Source organism: Mirounga angustirostris, unplaced genomic scaffold (genome assembly GCF_029215605.1).
Source record: "Mirounga angustirostris isolate CCGP_5_RB_7025 unplaced genomic scaffold, mMirAng1.0.hap1 SCAF_17, whole genome shotgun sequence".
Taxonomy (NCBI): Eukaryota; Metazoa; Chordata; class Mammalia; order Carnivora; family Phocidae; genus Mirounga; species Mirounga angustirostris.
The window spans coordinates 8446032-8464493 of NW_026991725.1; the positions used below are offsets into that span (position 1 = coordinate 8446032).

At 51.2% G+C, this 18462-nt stretch overlaps 1 protein-coding gene across 1 annotated transcript in view; it reads right to left on the reverse strand.

The window, feature by feature from the left end:
- ASIC2 (acid sensing ion channel subunit 2) overlaps positions 1 to 13433 on the reverse strand; it is a 1092109-nt gene extending 1078676 nt beyond the window's left edge. The window contains exon 1 of the mRNA XM_064582186.1: positions 12753 to 13433. Coding sequence (XP_064438256.1) covers positions 12753 to 13307 — 555 coding nt within the window. The 5' untranslated portion in view covers positions 13308 to 13433. The remainder of the gene's footprint in view (positions 1 to 12752) is intronic.
- Positions 13434 to 18462: the final 5029 nt, after the last annotated feature.

Here is an 18462-nt window from a genome sequence, read left to right on the forward strand (position 1 = left end):
ATGGCAGGAGGGAAAAGGGGGAGAAGAAACTCAGATAGGCTGAGGTCTACTGTGACATACTTCACAGATTCTTCAGTTCTCCCAAAACCAGACTGAGTACTTGCCCTACTATAATTGTAGAATTTGAATCAAGACAGTCTGGCTCCGGAGCCCAGCTTAACCACTGTATGTACGCTTCTGCCACCTGCCAATTTGTCAGTCAGAGCACACCTGGACTGGACGTTCAAATTCAAGTCACTGGTTCAGAGGCAGAAGTGGAAGCTCTCAATACCAAGCTCTAGCCACCCGGTTCCTTAAACACATCTGCTTCTCCTGAAGTCATCCTTTCTGCCCCCCAGAGTCCGATTTAAGATGCAGAGGCAGGAGCACCCGGGTGGCTCAGTCGGTTAAGTGTCTGCCTTCGGCTCAGATCATGATCCTGGGGTCCTGGGATCGAGCCCCACATCGGGCTCCCTGCTCAGCAGACTCTACTTGTCCGTCTCCCTCCGCCCCTCCCCCATCACTCATGCTCTCTCTCCCTAGCTCACTCTCTCTCAAATAAATAAATAAATTTTAAAAAATAAATAGTAAATACATAAATAAATAGATATATAAATAAAATGCGGAGGCAGAGGCAGAAAGGGCAGGCAGGGCAGAATCACATGCACAGACCCCTGAGTTCCTCATTTGGCAACTTGGAGAGATCCCAAGTGTCACCCTGGCAAGAAGAGACTTCTCCAACTTCTCAACTTTCCAGAAGAGGGTGCTGTGGGCTTGCTTGGCACCTCCACCTGTGCCTGCTGTTCTAAGACTGGACAGTCTTCCTGCTCGGCTTCAGGTCTGGCAGCTGCCAGGCTCCTGGTACCCAGGGGAGGACGCAGGTAAGTTGAGGGACCTTGGGCCTAAATCCCAACCCTCTGGAGCTGAAGACTCGCTGACAAATGGCCTGACTTCATGGAGCTCAGCCCTGTACAAATAAGCTTGAGGTCTTTACAGAAAACACCCCAAGGAAATCAAAAGGCATGACTCCAATCCCCAAGAGTGCCACTTTCTTGCTGAGTGACCCTGTGCCAGTCACCAAACCTCTCTGAGCCTTATTCATGTTCAACTGGGAAACAGACACTTCATTACCTTTTCCACTTTCCGAGTTATCGTGAGGCTCAACTAGCATCTTATAACAAAAGCATCCAGGATCTGGAAACAGATTTCCTGGTTCAAATCCCAGTTCCACCAATTCCTAGCTAAGTGACATCAGTCCTGTCATTTAACCTTTCTGAGCTCCAATTTTTTCCATGCAAGAAAGTTACCAATAGTCCATCATTCCCAGGACAGTTGTGAAGACTGAATGAGTCATTCCACGTGAGGTGCTTGACTTTGAACATTCTGTGCTCGGAAAATGCTAGTAATTCACAGGTTTTGTAAACCACATAGGGATGACCAAACGGGAGGAATTCTAGTTGGGACAGTCTTAATGTCTCCAGTGGCTTATGCCCACCAGTAATAATGAGCTGAGCGCCGGGCTTGATTGCAGCCTCATTCCCCATACTCCTGGAGACTTGCTGATGTCAGTATGGATTTCCCCCAAAATCTTTTTGCTCTTGGATCCTCCCCCCACTGTGTTTTATCACCAGCTCATCTTAGTCATAATAAAAATAACAACAGCAACAAAATAGTGGGCCCTCTACATCTGGCCCCTTGGATAGAAGTTTTACTTCTATCACTTCCTTCCATGGCTACAAACAATCCTATGAGGCAAGTGCCAGTGTTATTAGTATTTAACAGATGGGAAAACTGAGGCATGGAGAGGGTCAATAATTTGCCCAGGATCATTACTAAGCTCTGTCTCTGACTCCCAGAACCCTTCACTTCTGACACCAAATTCGTGGGCTTTCTCCTCATGCCAAGCAATTCTGATGCTAACTACTCAGAGTGTGCGCAGACCCCACGGGTTAAGGGCTCGGTCCCAAGACACTGCCCCCCAACGTCAGGTGCCAGTTAGGAGTTCAGGCCACCCATGCTTCTGACCAACTAGCTATACATCAGAGATTTCCAAAACCCCCTACTCAGGTTCAATAACTTGCTAGAATAGCACAGAGAACTCAGGAAAAGTTTATTTATTGGTACTGTTTTAGTGATAAGATACAATTCAAGTTGTGTCTAAGATACGGGGGAGGGACACAGAGCTTCCACGCCTACCCCCCTCCAGGCACACCACCCTCCCAACACCTCCATGTATTCACCAACCCAGAAGCACTCTGAATCCCTTAATTTAGAGGTTTCTGTGGAGGTTCCTTAACACGGGCACACTAGATTAAATCACTGGACTCGGTAACTGACTCAATCTCCAGCTCTCTCTGGTCAGATGGTTGGTTCCTCTGGCAACCAGCCTCCATCCTAAAGCAATCACTTCATTAGCATAAGATCCGGTATGGTTTAAAGGCCCTTATTATAAATAAACAGTATAAATAAACTTATTCATAATAAGGAGGAGTGAGAAGATGCTCCTCTCACCTCAACCCCTCAGGATATTCCAAGGGTTTTTAAAGCTCTTGTAGACCTCCCAGTCTCCCCAGATCCCACAACAGGCCAGACCAAACCACACCCAAGATTTGCTCTCTAAGATTGGATCTAGAGCCCGGAACTTATGACAAATTCCTCTGGGAACTTCTTCTCAAGGAAGGCATGCATACTCACTTCGGGAGCCCAGGTCTTTGCACAGCCCCCCAAGGCCTGGCCACCCGCACCCACACACTTCCTGGCTGGACAAACTGAATATCCGCTCTCTTGTCTGCAAGGATTGGCCCACAGCACCCTTCTATTCCTGGCTTCTGAAACACTCGGCCTCAGCACTACATGGGGTTGGGAAATGGGGTGGTTCTGCAGGCTGGATGAGCTGGCTTGCATCTATTATCAATTGTTTCCAATGCCAAATGCCAATGACCCTCACCTCTGACTTCAAATATCTGTTCTGGAAGGAAATAAATCAAGGATGCTCAGCATTAGAAGTAACTTCAGAGGCCGGTAAATCCAACGCTTCATCTGATATTGATCGACCCCTACAGCACTGGCAATAAGCAATCTCGTGGCCTAGGCTGGAGCTGCTGACAGGTCATGGGTCCTCGAAACTCCCAGGACAGCTCCTTCCAATCAGCCGGTAGCCACTTCTCTGAATTTCTGCCCCCCACCCGCACTGGGGCTAGCTCTGCTCTCTGGCCTTGCACAGAGAAAGCTTCACTCCTCTTCCCTGTGCCTGCCTTCCAAGGGTTTGCGGAAGGCAATCGCCCTGACTTGGGTCACCCACTCTCCTTTGCAGTCTAACGAGTCTCTGTTCTTTCCTATGCTCCTCATCACTCATGGTTTCGGTGACATATGAAGAGCATCACCCCTGGTCAGCCAAACATCGCTCACCACCTCCTGCATTAGAGATGGGCCCAAGCCACGGCCAACATGAAAGTCTCTTCCTTGTGGCTCAAACCCAGACTGATGCACATCCAGGGAGAAATGTCAGTGAAGGCTGGCTGGGGGAGGGGCGTGACAAAGGGAAGCTTTCAGAGCAGAACTGGGAAGAGATGAGGATTCAGGTGTTGGTGAAGGTGTGAGCTAGAATGTGAGAGGCTTGGGGTAGGCAGCAGCTGGGAGAATAGGGATAGCTCAGCTCTGAGGATATGGGCAACCCTAGGAAGGGCTTTCCTTGGGCAAGAAGCTCCAAAGAGGAACAAATCAGCTGCGCCCTGAGGTGTGAATCCTAATTAGAAAGATGCTCATTTGAATTATAAAACAAAACAAAACAAAATCTCCCCTGGAAATTGTTACGGGCCCCCGTTGAGGACACAGATCTAGAAAGTTCAAAGCTTCAAAGACTTTTGAAACAGGTATTTCCCTCTTTCTAAGCCAGATGCCTAGGTGATTCTCTATGTTACCAAAAAGGCGGAGAAGCTAAAACTCATCACCACATAGGTTGTATTCCCTAGCAAAGCCTGAGATGGGGTTTCTCATTCAGGTTATTTATTGAGGGAAGGACCTCAGGGAGTGAGGCACACAGGATATGGGCAAGGGAGAAAAGGTAGTAAGCAAAGATGATGAAACCACAGGAGAATTCCGGCTCAGCCTGATCCCGTGGGAAACTCTGGAGTGTAAAGTACTCCAAAAGTTGGTCCATCTTGAGGCAAGATGGTGGGCAATTTGTACTCCTGGGCCAGTTAGTCGCTGGCCGTTGGCTGCCCCCAGGGGGCAGGGAGGTAAATAACTTCCCAGCTATTTCCAGGAGTGGTAGTGCCATTGGTACAGATTTGAGTGGTCAGATATGTACCCCTAGCAGCAGCAAAGGGGATCTGGGCAGCACCTTCTGAAGATGTCCTTGCTAACTCATATGTGCATCCCTGCTCACAAGCACAGAAATAGTGATGGAAACTTTCAGCCGATACGCTGCAGCCACATACATAATGGCTCATGGACAGGATTTTGTTGTGCCTCCCTTTAGCCCACTATAGCCACTCAGCATACCAGAGTGTTTCTGCTTCCACTGCACAAATCTATCTAAATAAAATAAACAAATAAATGGATAAGTAGATCTGGTTACAAAAGAACTTCAGCTCCCTCTTCCAAATAGAAGTTAAAAGTTAAAAGTTTCAGGGAACTGGGCACCTGGGTGGCTCAGATGGTTAAGCGTCTGCCTTCGGCTCAGGTCATGATCCCAGGGTCCTGGGATCGAGTCCCGCATCGGGCTCCCTGCTCCTTGGGAGCCTGCTTCTCCCTCTGCCTCTCTCTCTGTCTCTCATGAATAAATAAATAAAATCTTTAAAAAAAAAAGTTTCAGGGAACAAATGTGGGATCAGAAAAGTAAACATAAAGTAAAGTTATACTTTATTGCAGTAGAATTCTATAGATGGGCAAATCCTTTAGAACCACCCTGTTCAACCCCCTCATTTTACAGATGAGGAAACTGAGGCCTCTAGAGGCTAATTACCTTGCCCAAGGTTGTACGACTCAACCAATGGAAGTCAATAAATCCAGGCAAATACATTCCTCCTGTGTCTTGTGCTTGATTTTTTGAGTATAAATTTCCATGATCACTGAGGTAATCAATACAGAGCATACCTGAGTCATGAGAAAATAAGTCCTGGGAGATAGAAAGATGCTTTAACATCCAAGGATGACACTTTTTGGAATGATATTCCCAAATAAAACTCAACCTGATAAACAAGCCTCTATCCCAAGCTTCAGATTTGTCAAATAATGAACATGTATTTCTGGAGGCATCTGCTTCCCAGCAACCACTAAGTCCAGTCCGAATGGACTAGTTTTAAGTCCACTGCCTGGGGGAAATGTGATCAATGGAATTTCACACTTACAGGGGCGATGATGTAGGCCATCAGTTGCGGGTTCTAATAGATTGTGGGTCAAATGGCCCTGCAGTCCAGTTTTGCTATTTCAACCCAGTTCCATCAAACAGAAACACTCAGACAAAAAAGAGAAAACACACAGCATACCTTCAGATAGCTCTTGACCTCGGCGGTATATTTTTGGTCTGATGGGGAGAACGGGATCCTTGGTACTTCGAAATATGAACTGCTCTATGGAGCAATAGCTCTGACAGCAAACTTGGTGCTAAAAGCTGCCAATTCAGCCTTTGGGGGATTTTTCTAATGGGATCCCATTTCAGCTCATACTGTAGAAATCAGTAGCAAACTAGGATTTGCTTTGCAGAAAAATTTCTAGAACTCATCTCTTCATTAAGGGAAGGACTTTCTGTGGGAAGGAAAAGGGGACCACCATAGAGAGGGGGAAAGGGACCTATTACCAATTCAACAAGCCCTCGGGTGGCCCTCTTCCATCAGCAATTCTGGAGTTCTTAAGGACTCCCAGGGACAGAGGCACAGACATATAGACTCACGGCACAAGCAATGAGGCTCTAGCTCTGTGGCCTGTGCGGTAATAGTATTAAATTTTCTCTGCGAGTAGATGATGTGGGCCATTTTAACAGTCAGCACCCAGTCACTGCCCAATCCATCCAACACGTCAGAGAGAATTCAATACACCCCTGAAAGCTTTCCTTCCAGGGAGCCACAACCTAATGTCCTACAAACTAGAAGTGGCACCAAGGAAAACCGCTCGCTCAGCTTGGCAGTGGTTACTTTTCCAACAACATGGCAAATGCTCACAAGACTTCCAAGCACCTCAAGGAATAAAAGTGCAATTTAGACCATCTGTCATAGAGCCCAGAGACTTCACAGGCAATGGAGAGAGTTAGGGTCTACACCCATATCCTGAGGCACACAGGAATGGTCTGTACAAAGAGAATCTCATGGTCTTCGTGGTCCATGGTCCTCATGGCTCCACATAGTCATAGGTTGGGCCTCATCTAGAAGCAGGGTCAGGAGATCTAATTTGGTATTAATGAACACATATGTGGTTCATCCTCGCAAACATACAACAAACGGTGGGACCAAGATGGCTTCAGGTCAATGCACAGCTGGACTATCAATCAAGTGCCATCAAAGGAGGGTAACTGGCGTTCGGTTGTGAACCTAAGATCCAAGGAGGCTGAATTAAGAGGGGTGGTTACCACTGGCTCTCACAAATTATCCCCAGTGCTTCTGGCAGAGAAAACAAAACCCAGCCTACAAGAGGGTATTGATCAGACCTATCTTTGGATTTTGCTTTGACTCTAAGTGGACCTTTGAGGGAATCTCTAACACCCTGTACACTACCCCAGGGACTCAAAAAGAACAGAGCAAGCTGACACTGATTGGGCATGTGCTGCCTGCCAGACAAGGCACCAGATGCACAGAAGGTGTGGTCCCACGCACGCGGCCACACAAACGTGCACACATTGTGTGACTGGATGGAGCTACTCCCAAGCCCCCAAATAATACATGTAATTGCATCCCGGATACTACTGTAGGCAATTTTTTTCTTTCTTCTCTATTCTTTTCCACACTGCCCAAGTGTTCACCAATGAGAATGGACTGTTTCTGTCATCTGAAAGTGTATTATTAAAATAATGACAATGATGAGAGTCGTCATCCCGGTGCAGGTGGGATCCCAGATACCTACGCTGGAGAAGGAGGCTGAAACATTGTTATCTCCCTTTATATCAGCCAGAGTGTCACCTTACCTTCCAGTAGCTTCAAGCCCACTTAATACACTTGGAAGACACAGTTTGAGAGCTTACCATGTGCCAAGCAGTTCTAAGCCCTGAGAATATAAGGTCAGGAAAGACATCATGTCTTACAGGGAAGAGAGACAGAAATAGGCAGTGTATAAAAATTATCCGGGGTTAAAGAATTCAGGTATTAAATCACATCATCTCTGAGGGCTCTTCTAGCATAAACACTTCATGAGTCTAAGGCTAGGAAAGCACGGTGAGTGCTCTGACAGAGGAGGGAGCCAAAATGCTCTTTCAAAGACAGAGGAGGAAGAAATTCATTTGGATTACTGTCATGGAGGGGATGGGTTGGCAATGGTTTCCTGGAAGAGGCTACGGAGATATTAGAGCTGGATTTTAAAGGAGGCACCGGATTTAAAGAAATAAGCATGGAGAGAGAGGGGAGAAAAGCCAAAAGTAAGTCAGAAGAGCCCAAGAACAAAGGATTCTGGGTCAGTTCAGGAAACAGAAAGCAACTTGTAATCAACAACTGCAGGCCTGTATTCAGCATCGTGTGTGCAGAGAACCCATTTGATGAGCGAGATGCTTGCTCTCAACTGGCCCTCCATCTAGAGGGGATGGGAAAGGAGCGGTGAGCTCTCCAATGGCAAGGCCCTGATCGGGCGTTGTAACTGCTGCGGAGCAGGTGTTCTCTTGGGTGGACAGAGGGACGACTGTGCGTGCAGTAACATGACACACTGTAATAAAAGCTCTGGGCCTCGCGTGCAGGTCACTCAGCTCCTCGCAGGGGCTGGGGCAACATGAGCTTCCTGGGGGGAGGTCGGTAGCATGAGCTGCAACGTGGAAGCCCAGAGGGTGGGGAAGGAGAGGATGTTCAGGCCGCAGAACTGATAGGAACCAAAGCCCGGGGGAAAGTGGAAGTCTAAGCATTGTGAGAATGAAGAAGCCCATGAGCACAGCAGTTGCCTGTGCTCTAAAGCTGGTGGTGAGTCACAGTAAGGAACAGTGGGAAGAACACTGGCCTGGTGTCAAGAGAGCCAGCATCTAGCGCAGGCCCAGTCAACACTCCCGTGGGCCACACCGGAGAGCAAGCGGCTCGCGCTGTGTGTACCAGGCCTCTGCCACGCTCGGCCTCTTGGCACACTCTACCGCCCTGGATCAGTTCAACTCCGAGTTGCGGGTATTACTGTTTTGATTCTTAAAACGGGGAAAGTGAAGCTAAGAAACCTGCCTAAGATTACACAGCGAATCGGGGTACAGGTAGAATTCCAACTCAGCTCTCTCCCCAAAGCCCCCAGTCTTCATGCACCTGCTCCTTGTGTAACAAGAAATACCGAGAGGTTAGCTGTGGACCCACCAGCCTTGGGCAAGAATTCCAAGCATGTGAGCTTCCTAAAACCCTCACCTCTACATCTTTGTAACGCCATGTGATACAGATGAATAAGATCCATAGATGTGCCTCTAACAACATCTCATTGTGGAGAGAACTCTCTTTCAATAAGAAAAGAAAGAAATGCCTTTCCGAAGAAATCTCAAGTTTTTTTTAAAGATTTTATTTAGGGGCGCCTGGGTGGCTCAGTCGTTGAGCGTCTGCCTTTGGCTCAGGTCATGATCCTGGGATCCAGTCCCGCGTCGGGCTCCCTGCTCGGCGGGGAGTCTGCTTCTCCCTCTCCCTCTGCCTGCCACTCTGCCTGCTTGTGCTCTCACTCTCTCAAATAAATAAAATCTTTAAAAAAAAAAAGATTTTATTTATTTGAGAGAGTGAGAGCACAAGCCAAGGGGAAAGGCAGAGGGAGAAGCAGACTCCCCGCTGAGCAGGGAGTCCAATGCGGGGCTCAATCCCAGGACCCTGGGATCATGATCTGAGCCGAAGGCAGATGCTTAACCAACTGAGCCACCCAGGAGACCCAGAAATCTCAAGTTTAAAGCCCAAACACACACAACTATGGAAATCGAGTTAAAAGTGCCAACTGAAGGATCATTTGCATTCCTGAACTTGGAGGCAGATGAACCCCAATGTGATGAGCAGAGAAACAACGTGAAATAGTCACGTGCTAGTCACAAACAATGGAGTTGCCCCCTGTCAGCAATAGTTAGCTATTGAACCCAGCTCTGACCTCCACTCTAAGAAATCCCACCTGGGCTTTAACCCTGGGCTCCAAACAGAGAAAGCAGCAGCCCCCACCCCCCAGGTTCATCCTCACAGCATGACTCATTACCGGACTCCTAAGGAGGGCTGCAAACAGGGAAGGTGCAGTGGACAATAATAACCTTCCTCCTGAAACGGAGAAAGCCCCCCACCTGCACAGTTGTCACAAAGTACAAAGGACATTCACATATAGTGTCTCACATGGTTCCTCCTCCCAATAACCCTGTGAGTTAGAAAGTCACGTATTAATAGGAGATGTTACATCACCAAATCAAAGCCTAGGGAATAAGCTAGGAAATGATGGAGGTGGGATTCAAACTCATTGAAGCCAAGAAGTGGCTCTTAATCGTAACCTTAGATCATCCACCGTCACAGCCAGAGACACCCCATCCAGACCTCCATCCATCCGTGCACTGGAGGTCAGTGGGGCAATCTCCCCCAAGCAGGCAGTATGGAACCAAGCCCTGTTCTGCTTTCCCTGGAAGGACGAACACCTGCCTATCTGCATTCAGATCGTCCCAGGGGAGGGCTAGGAGTGTACCTGCATCAGCATGGAGCACTCCTGCTTACACGGCAGTCCGAACTCCACACCTGGCTTCCTGGGACTTTTAACCTCCACAAACAGCCTTTCCCTCTGCTAGAATCATGGCTCATTCACTAATTAAAGGGTATTATGCACTTCATTGCACACCAGCTAAGAACTTGGAATAAGAAAGCTTATGCAAAAGCATTAACCCTGGAGATAGCACTAGGTATGCTTCATGGAAAAAGAAAAACAGAAAAAGTGATCCACCTGGGACCACCCCTCCCCCATACTTCTCTAATACGTCAGCCATAGCATCTAAAGCAAGAAGCCACCCAGCATAGGACAAACCCAGGCAGGGCCTAACAAATAAGCCAAATGGAAAGGGATGAGCAGCAGAGAGAATGAATGAGCCAGAATGCCAGTGAACTAGACTTCTCCCTTAACTACCTGTGAGGTTCTCTGCCCTCTTTTGAGTGCCAGAGCCTCAGAATCAGCACACTATACCCCAGGCCAAAAGGGACAGGTGTACCAAGGGGGCATGGGAAGGACTACCCCACACTGCAAGGTCTTGGAACAAACCTGGTGCCACATCGCCTCTCATAGAGGCTCAGCATGGCTTCCCACTGCAATCAAAGGGTGAGAAAAATCAGCCATTCACCTGGGGTCTCCTCCGGAATTCCTGGACTGGGAGCCCTTTTTGACACTTCCCGAACAGCTTGGGGATCCAGCCCTGAGGCTCACCCCCTTTTCAGTGCTGGGGGAGGTCATACATTGAGGTTAGTCCAAGGGGGAACACACAGCCAGATCAGTCCTGGATTTGGTGAGGATGGCAGATAACGACATGCCACTCACTATGTAATAAACCATACCCACAAGCAACATTACTATTTGAGAGACATCCTGGAGAGGTCAAAGGCCCAGGTAAGGCTTGAAGGCCTGATCTTTGGCCTCTTGGAACTCCAGTAACTCAAATGATGGGCCAAGTGCAAAACAGCATCCATGGGTCAAAGAACCTTTCCTTGGAAATGGAACCTGATCATGAATTGAGAGGAAATCACTAGATGAACACGCAGTTATGAGGATGCTTGAGAACCTGGCCCGGGGTCTGCTACCGACGGCAGTTTCTCTCTGTGTGTGATCCGTGTGTGTTCAGGCAGACAGAGGAACAGCTGAGCGCATTTTCGAGCTGCAAGGTGCAGTGGTGAAGCTGAGCGTTACCACGTCACTAGAAAGCACGGGTGGGAGACAGGGATGGTCTCAGCCTTCAGGAATGAGGTACTGTCCCCTTCTCTCTCAAGCCACCTAAGACATCATTTGTGCATGACATGTTTTAGGGTCCTGTTTGCTCCATTTAGAAGGGCTTCCAGTATGGCTGGTCCCTTCCCCCAGCTCAGACCCTCTTCCTCTTTAGTATAAATACACTACCACTGATTTTGTTGTGCTCTCCCTCACAATGTTTGAAACAGAGAGTAAAAACAGCTCCCCCAGGAAACAGAGCTCTATGGGATGCAAGGGGAGATGCCCCTTCCTCCCCAGCACTCTGGGCTTTTCCAGAATCACAGGCAGCCAACTGCTAGCACAGGGGCTGCAGGCAGAGCCTGGCTGTGGCATTAACAGAAACTCAGAGCAAGGGGCCGGCAGGCAGTGGATCTGAGAGTGGGTGGGGAATGGAGACACTATCAGCAAGGCGGGGCAGGTCTCAATTAGGCAGAGGGCCCAGACAAGTGCTCATGACAGAGTCCAGTTCCTTTGCAACTGCTGCACCTGCCATCCAGAACCTACCATGGCCATTTGGCTCATAGCTCTGAGACTCCAAAGCTCTGGGTCCTCCCTAAGGCAGCTATGCGAGAAGCAGCCACCCTGGGCTTCCGACGGTCCCACGGCCCCCAATGCCCCAGACTTGCCTGGAAGCAAGGAGGGGTCTTGCAGCTGCAGTCGCAGGTCACCCTTATGCCGAGTTATGCCTAGCAGTCCACTAATTGGGCAGAGAACCCTGGCAGCGACGGGTCTCCTCCCATCCCTTCTCTGCCCCTCTAGGAAGCCCCATCCTGAACGTGAGCCACATCCCCCTCCGCCTTTCGTTTTTACTCAGCTCCACACTCCTCCTCCAGGCTTTCCAATCCCACAGCTGCTCGCCCCCTCCCCACACCCCTCCTCTCGCAACCGCAACCACGTTGGTAAGCGACTGCACAGACAGCAAACCGAGCCTTTGAGTTTCAAGCTGAAGCTCCCAGACAAGCCAGCCTGGACCGCCTCACCCTCACGGGCACCTCACTGACCATCCTCCTACACACGGGCCTCCACTTACACGCTCTTGTTGGGCCCAAGCACCCTGGACATCTCTTTGCTTCTGACCTGCCAGCAGACCAGATGGAGACCCGGGGTCCCCCAGCCTCTCCGCTCCCCACACGGAGCTCGGAATCCACACAAGGAAAGGAAACACCGAGACTTCCACCTCTGTGCAGCATCACCTGCTCCAGCAAGCTCCCAAAGCCACTGGAACCACCCAGGCTGTCGGGGCCCCACACCCCCTTCTCTGGCAGCTTTAGCTCCAGCCCAGCCCACAGGATGCAGTGCCTGATGCCACTTCCGAGCAGAGAAAGAGAGAGAGAGAAAAAAAAATGCCACCTCGTCAATGACAAGCTGTTCCAATCACACAGCTCAGATACCAAGTGCCCTGGACAACGGACAGCTCAGGCCTCCTCCCTCTGGTTGGGAGGAAGCCAGCTCAGCACATCTGGGGGAGCAATCCCCCACCGCAGGCCCCCCGCTCACCCTCCACATCTGACCAGACAACCGTGCCCCATGCCAGCAAGCAGACTTCTCCGACCACTTCCAACAACTCCGGCCAACTGCCCCCTTGGCCTTCAACTCAGACACCACACTCTCTCTCCTGCTCCAAAGCACAGAGAGACCCCCACCCCCACCCCCCGGCGTGGCACTTCTCAAGAGAACCAAGCGCAAGAGTGAGCTGAAAGCCAAGTACTCACAGTGGTGAAGTCCTGGTGGCCGCACTCCTGCCCTTTGAACTTGCAGTAGAGCATCATATCCTTCAGGTCGTGGCCCACGCGATGCAGAAACTCCAGCATGCTGAACTGCTTGGGTTTGTAGTGTTTGAAGTTGGCCTTCTGCCGCAGGGCCTCCAGCACCGTGGGGTCGGCCAGGTGCGGGTCTGGGATCTGCAGGTTGACATCGAGCAGGGCCAGCAGCTCCCCAGCGTGGTACAGGTCATTGGTGGTCAGCCTGGAGAACCGGAAGCCATTGAGGTTGCAGAGGGTCACAGCTGGGAAGACCAGGCTCTGGGCCACCACCTCATCCACCTTGGTGACGTGCTGGTAGGAGAGGTAGTAGGACACCCTCTCGGAGCTCTCCACCAGCAACAGGCCCAGGGAGCCCACGAAGGCCACGGCCCAGAGCACACGCCGGATGGTCATCGGCCCATACACGAAGATGTGGCGGATGCCGTGCAGGGTGGAAGTGTTGGCGAAGATATGGATGCTCGAGGGCTGCAGGCTGCCCTCGCTGGGGCTCTCCTTGAGGTCCATGGGGACCCTGTGCAGTTCCGCAACTGGCTTCAGGATGATCCAATTTCAGGAAAGAGTTCCCAGTCCTCGGGCTCCGCTCAAACCTTGACGTTCAAGGGAGAGAACACGGCAAGGCAACCATCAGGCCAGGCGTCTTGAGTTTATCCTGGGAGCCCAACCGCAGGCTGCCAGCGGTGAGTGTTTATATAAACCCATTCAAACTCTAGCTCCTGATTTTTTCCAGGCGATAAGGAGGGCTGGTTTTATTTAGGGAGACACCAAGGTGATGTGGAAGAGATGTGGGTGGGAAGGGAGAGCTTAGCCAATGGAAATAAAGTCCTCCCCCCTACACACGCCACTAGAGACAAGATTAAAAGCGAGAGCGAGGGAGAAAATGCTTCAAACAAGTCGCTCGGTAGCCCGGAGCCTGTTAACCAGTGCATAATGCCCCGCGTTGAGCATCCCGGGGATGTCGCGCGGCCACGCTGATGCACTGCGGGCGGGCGCAGCGCGGAGCCTCCCAAGCCGCCGATGCTCCGCTCCACTCGGCTCCCCGGCGCCGCTCTGGACCCCGGATTCCGCTTCTCGCCGCCGGCCGCCGGCCCTCCTCGCCGCCTCCTCCAGGCCCCCTCTCTCGGGCGGAATTCCAAATGCCGGCGAGCCGCGGCCAGCGCCCGGAGAGGAGGCAGCGCGCGACCGCGGAGAGGCGCGGACCCGGAGGCTGGCAGGACGCGGGGGCTCCACGGGCCTCGCCTTCCCCCCCCACCCCGCCTCCCGGAAGTAAGGCGAGACCCAGAGGGCGCCGAGCGAGCCGGCCTCCTCCCCTCCCCCGCCCCCCCCACCCCGAGCTGCGGGGGTGGGAAGGGGGCGGGGCGGGAGGTGGGGGTGGGGCTGGCGGGGACCCGGTTAAAGTTTCTTTTTGGCCATTTTCGGAGGGAGCTAATGGGGGCCACTCGGGGAAGGTGGGAACTGGCCCTGGGAGTGAGGACGTGACACCCCTCCCCGTGGATGCAGGGAGGCACAAACATTCCTTTGCCGGAATTCTGCTCCCAGGTCACACTCAGCCTGGGGTCTCCAGCGGGGAGATGCGGAATGTGGGGAAGGTAAGGAGCAATCTAAAACCATAGTGCGTTCTGCCGTTGGCCAGCAGAGTGGGAAGGGAACATTCCGGGGAGGAAGGAGCCCCTCCTCAGGTGGAAGAGCCAGGCGACCCTTGGAGACCCAGAGAAAGAGCAACAAGTAGACCCCCCCCTCTCCCCGGAACTGCTGTCCCAAGGTTCTGTATCTGAAGAAGAAAGACAGCTGGGGTTCCAGGTAGGGCTGGCTGCATTCCCTTTGGGCTGTGTTTGTGTGTGTGTGTGTGTGTGTGTTCTGCCCCAGGGTTTGCCAGATGGAAGCACAGCTGGAGATAGAGGTGGGAGCAAAGGATTGGGGTTTCAGCCACCTACCTCCTTTTCCTGAAAATCCCCTGGAAGTCAGCCCCTGCTAGCAGGTGGGTGTGACTTGCCTGGGTGCCAGGGATCAAATGGCTGGAACCTTATACAACTGGTGATGCTAAATCCCATCAGGAGGAAAGGAACAGAAAGTTCCAGTGGCCAACCCAATGCACACAGCCAAGCTGGGGCAGAGCCACATGAAGGCGCCCTGTTGAGCCAACCTGGTGTCCCCAGGGCAGGCCAAGCTTAAATACTCCTTGGAAGGCATTTGAGAAGAAAGCAGCCTCGGGAATGTCCCTCCTGGTTTGTATCTGCTTCGTAATATTTCTCTATCACATCTGCCCTCTTGCTAACCCAGATCCAAACAGAGCAGTGTCAGAATGCTCTCTGAGGCAATAAACATGTGGCATTGAATTAGCAGTGTATTGATCCTGGGAGCTCGGAGCACAGAAGCATTGCAAGGAAGCACAAATGGGAGAGGCTAGCCCACCTCACACGTGTGCCGTCTCAGAGGTCCCAGACCCCGGCGTCTAGATAGGCAGAGGGTTTGCAGAACAAGGGGGCCAAAAATAAGACTATCCTCTGTCAAGGCCTGTGTGAGGCTGTCTTATCTCCCTTCACCCTTCCTGCCATCTTGACAGGTGTGTGTTGTTGTTTACCTCTATTATACAGATAAGAAACTCACAGAAGTGAGGTGCCCTCACCAGGTTACACAGCTATTAAGTGCCAGAGCTGGGCCTTGAACTCAGGCATGCTTGCCTCCGAAACACAGGCTCAGAAAGCAGATCCAAACACTCCTTCCCACATGTAGGAAGGGGACAAGCATTTCTATCCCACTTCCCCCATTACACACACACACACACACACACACACACACACACTCACCACGTACCAACTGCACCAGACACTGTTTTGGTTTTGGGGAAACAAAGAGGAATAAGACACATTTCTTTCTTACCCTTGATAACGCAGGGTTCAATGCAGGCAGAGGCGGTGTTGGTTTGCAGACTGGCCCTGGACACAAAGGGCGAGGAGAGATCAAGAAAGAGGCAGACCTCTCCGGAGTAGTAGGTGGTAGGTTGTATTAGTAAGGGAATTTAACTAACTAACGAGGCTTGTCTTGAGCTTTGCAAGTCGTATACATCTCCACGCCCGCTTGCCAGAACCTTAAATGTTTATGTAGAGGCTTCACTGGATTCAGTCACATATACCATCTCTACAATACCTCGCTCCCTCAAAGCTATGTCCTTGGGCACCTTCTAGGATGGGGAAGGCAAGCGGAATGCACATTGCAAGGACAGGGGAGGGGGTGAGGAGCCTCTGATTGCCCTGGGTCAGGCTCGGGGTTAAGCAGCGGTCACGTCCTCTCAATCATCCCTTCAAAAATTTCACCCCTCGTGACGGGTTCTTCTAACCGCACGGGCCCCTCCTCCACCGTGTGCCTGAGCAGTCAGCAAGGAGTTTCAACTGCGTGGAGGTGGCTCATTTGGGGCAGCTAACCAGCTGCATTGAGCTGGATACCACAGCAACAGTATAAGCACATACAAGAGAAAACACAAATTAAGATAATTATCCCCAAAATCACTTTTTTTTCCCTGAAGAGCCCTGTGATCTGCACCACTGATTTATGAAGTCCCCTAGTTGGGGATCAGATCCCCCAGGACGCTCACCTCTGTCCTCATATGATTTAATAAAGATGAGACATCAGCAGACTCATCAGGTATGAGCAACAACATTCTGTTTGGATGATGGCACTGGGGCCTCCTTGCGAGGCAGTAATGGCCAAGGCCATCTTACTTTGGAGGACAGCTTTTTCCAATAGACATTTCAGCATTAGGTGGAGACAGGCTTTGCCGGTTCCCACTTAAGCCCTGCTGGGTGAATTTAGTAAGGGCTTCTGCGTGTGCTCTCTTCCAGGCCAGTGGAGGAGACAAAGACAGTGGCCAAATGATTGTACCAGTGGGAAAGAGAACGTGCGCACTTGGCCTTGAGGAGAGGGAGGTTGGCGGCTTGTACCACCCGTGTTGGCAGGGGACGTAGGAGGGGAGGAGGTGTGAGGAGATGGACTGAGGGCGGGATATGCCAGATCAAGACCCCCACGTTGTCCCCTCTCGATAGTGCCCGTTCCATTCCAGGTAGAATGTTCTCAACAGGTTCAGCTGGCATCGGGATGGCAGGATCCCTACGGAGATGTGAGTAGCTCCCCATCACCAGAGGGTGTAAAGCAATTCACCCATCCTGGTGGGATGTCTTATTGCAAATTCCAGTAGATAATCCCTCTCCCGGGCATGATGGGACTTGGTGTTTTCAGCAGCATAGCACATTGATCCATGAGAAGAGTCCAGGCTATTTCCAGAAACTTCCATACCTTATGGCATTGGGTGTCTCAGTAAGGGTCCCCATTGTGGCATATGGAACAACAGACCCTACTTGTTAATCATTCAACAAAATGTATGAAAGCCTGGGACTATACTTTAGGTCGCCTGGCCACAGTGGTTTTACTTGTTAGTAATGTAGTCCACTGCTTTAGTACTGTTTTTTTCTTTCCACTATGCCGGCTGCTTGCAGGTTTTAGGAGAGCTGAAACTTGCTTTAGATCCTGTTCCTGGGTCCAGTCTTGCACATTATGACCTTTGGAATGTGACCCCTGATGACAGTGTATTGGGCACAGGCATCCATACATGGTACTCAGCTTCTCTAATCCTCTGATGGTGGCAGCCTGGTTTTCATGGCGGTAAGAGAAAGTTCAGGTTAGGCCAAGTGTCAACACAAACTAGGCATATTCAGAATCCTCATGCAGAGGGAGAGAGCCAGTAGAAGCAATTTTCTCATCCCTCACCAGCTGGAAACTCCGGTAGATGGCTCCAGACCCCTTTGGCTGGAGCCCCGGGCATTGTTTAGAACACGCAGAACATGTGGGCACTGCATTAACCAAGTCACAGTATTTCAAGGGCAATCCAGCATCCTTGGTAAGATGTCAGCCCACCTGGGAGCTACAGTGGCCACTCTTCCTATGCCCCTAATCAGCTGCATCAACTGAAGGGTCGGCTGCTAGGGCTTGTACCTGGGCTAGGGAAGCAGCATCCTGATTGGCACCAGGTGTCCGAGCACTGTGAGCTGGGAGGTGGAAGTCAGGATTGCCTCAGGCTCTTGCAGGTGAACCCAGATGTCATTCCACCTTTACTGACCTCATGAGGGCTTGTTCATGATCATCCACCTCTCAGCTTCTCCTTGTCCAAGCCATTAGGCTAATCCATTTAGAATAGTCCACGGTCAGTCGGTGCAAAGGGCCAATGGCCAGGACTCACGAGTGATCACAAGCAAACCACCCTGAGTTCAGCCCACTGTTTCCAGGCATCAGCAGGAACTTCAACCTGCTCCCTTCTTACAGGCCACGGGGACCACTACAGGAACTGAGAGATTGGCATCTGGAGGATCTAGGCACTCTACAGGGCCTAGTGGCACCCACATTTCTAGAAACTGTGGGCTGGTCGACAGGCTGCCCCTCTGCTGCAAATAGGCATGGCCCTCTGGTCACAGTGGGGGTTTGAACTTGGTTGAAGGGAGTGGATAGAACATGCTCTCAGCCCATCCCCTGATAGAAGGGGGAGCTCTTACCGTGATACGCTGTTCCTTAGTGAGAGGCTCCACCTGGAGGATCACCGTGCACACTGCTCAAAGCTGGTGCTCCATGGGGCCCTATCAAGTTTCTGCCCCCTTCCAGAGCTGGGACCCGAATC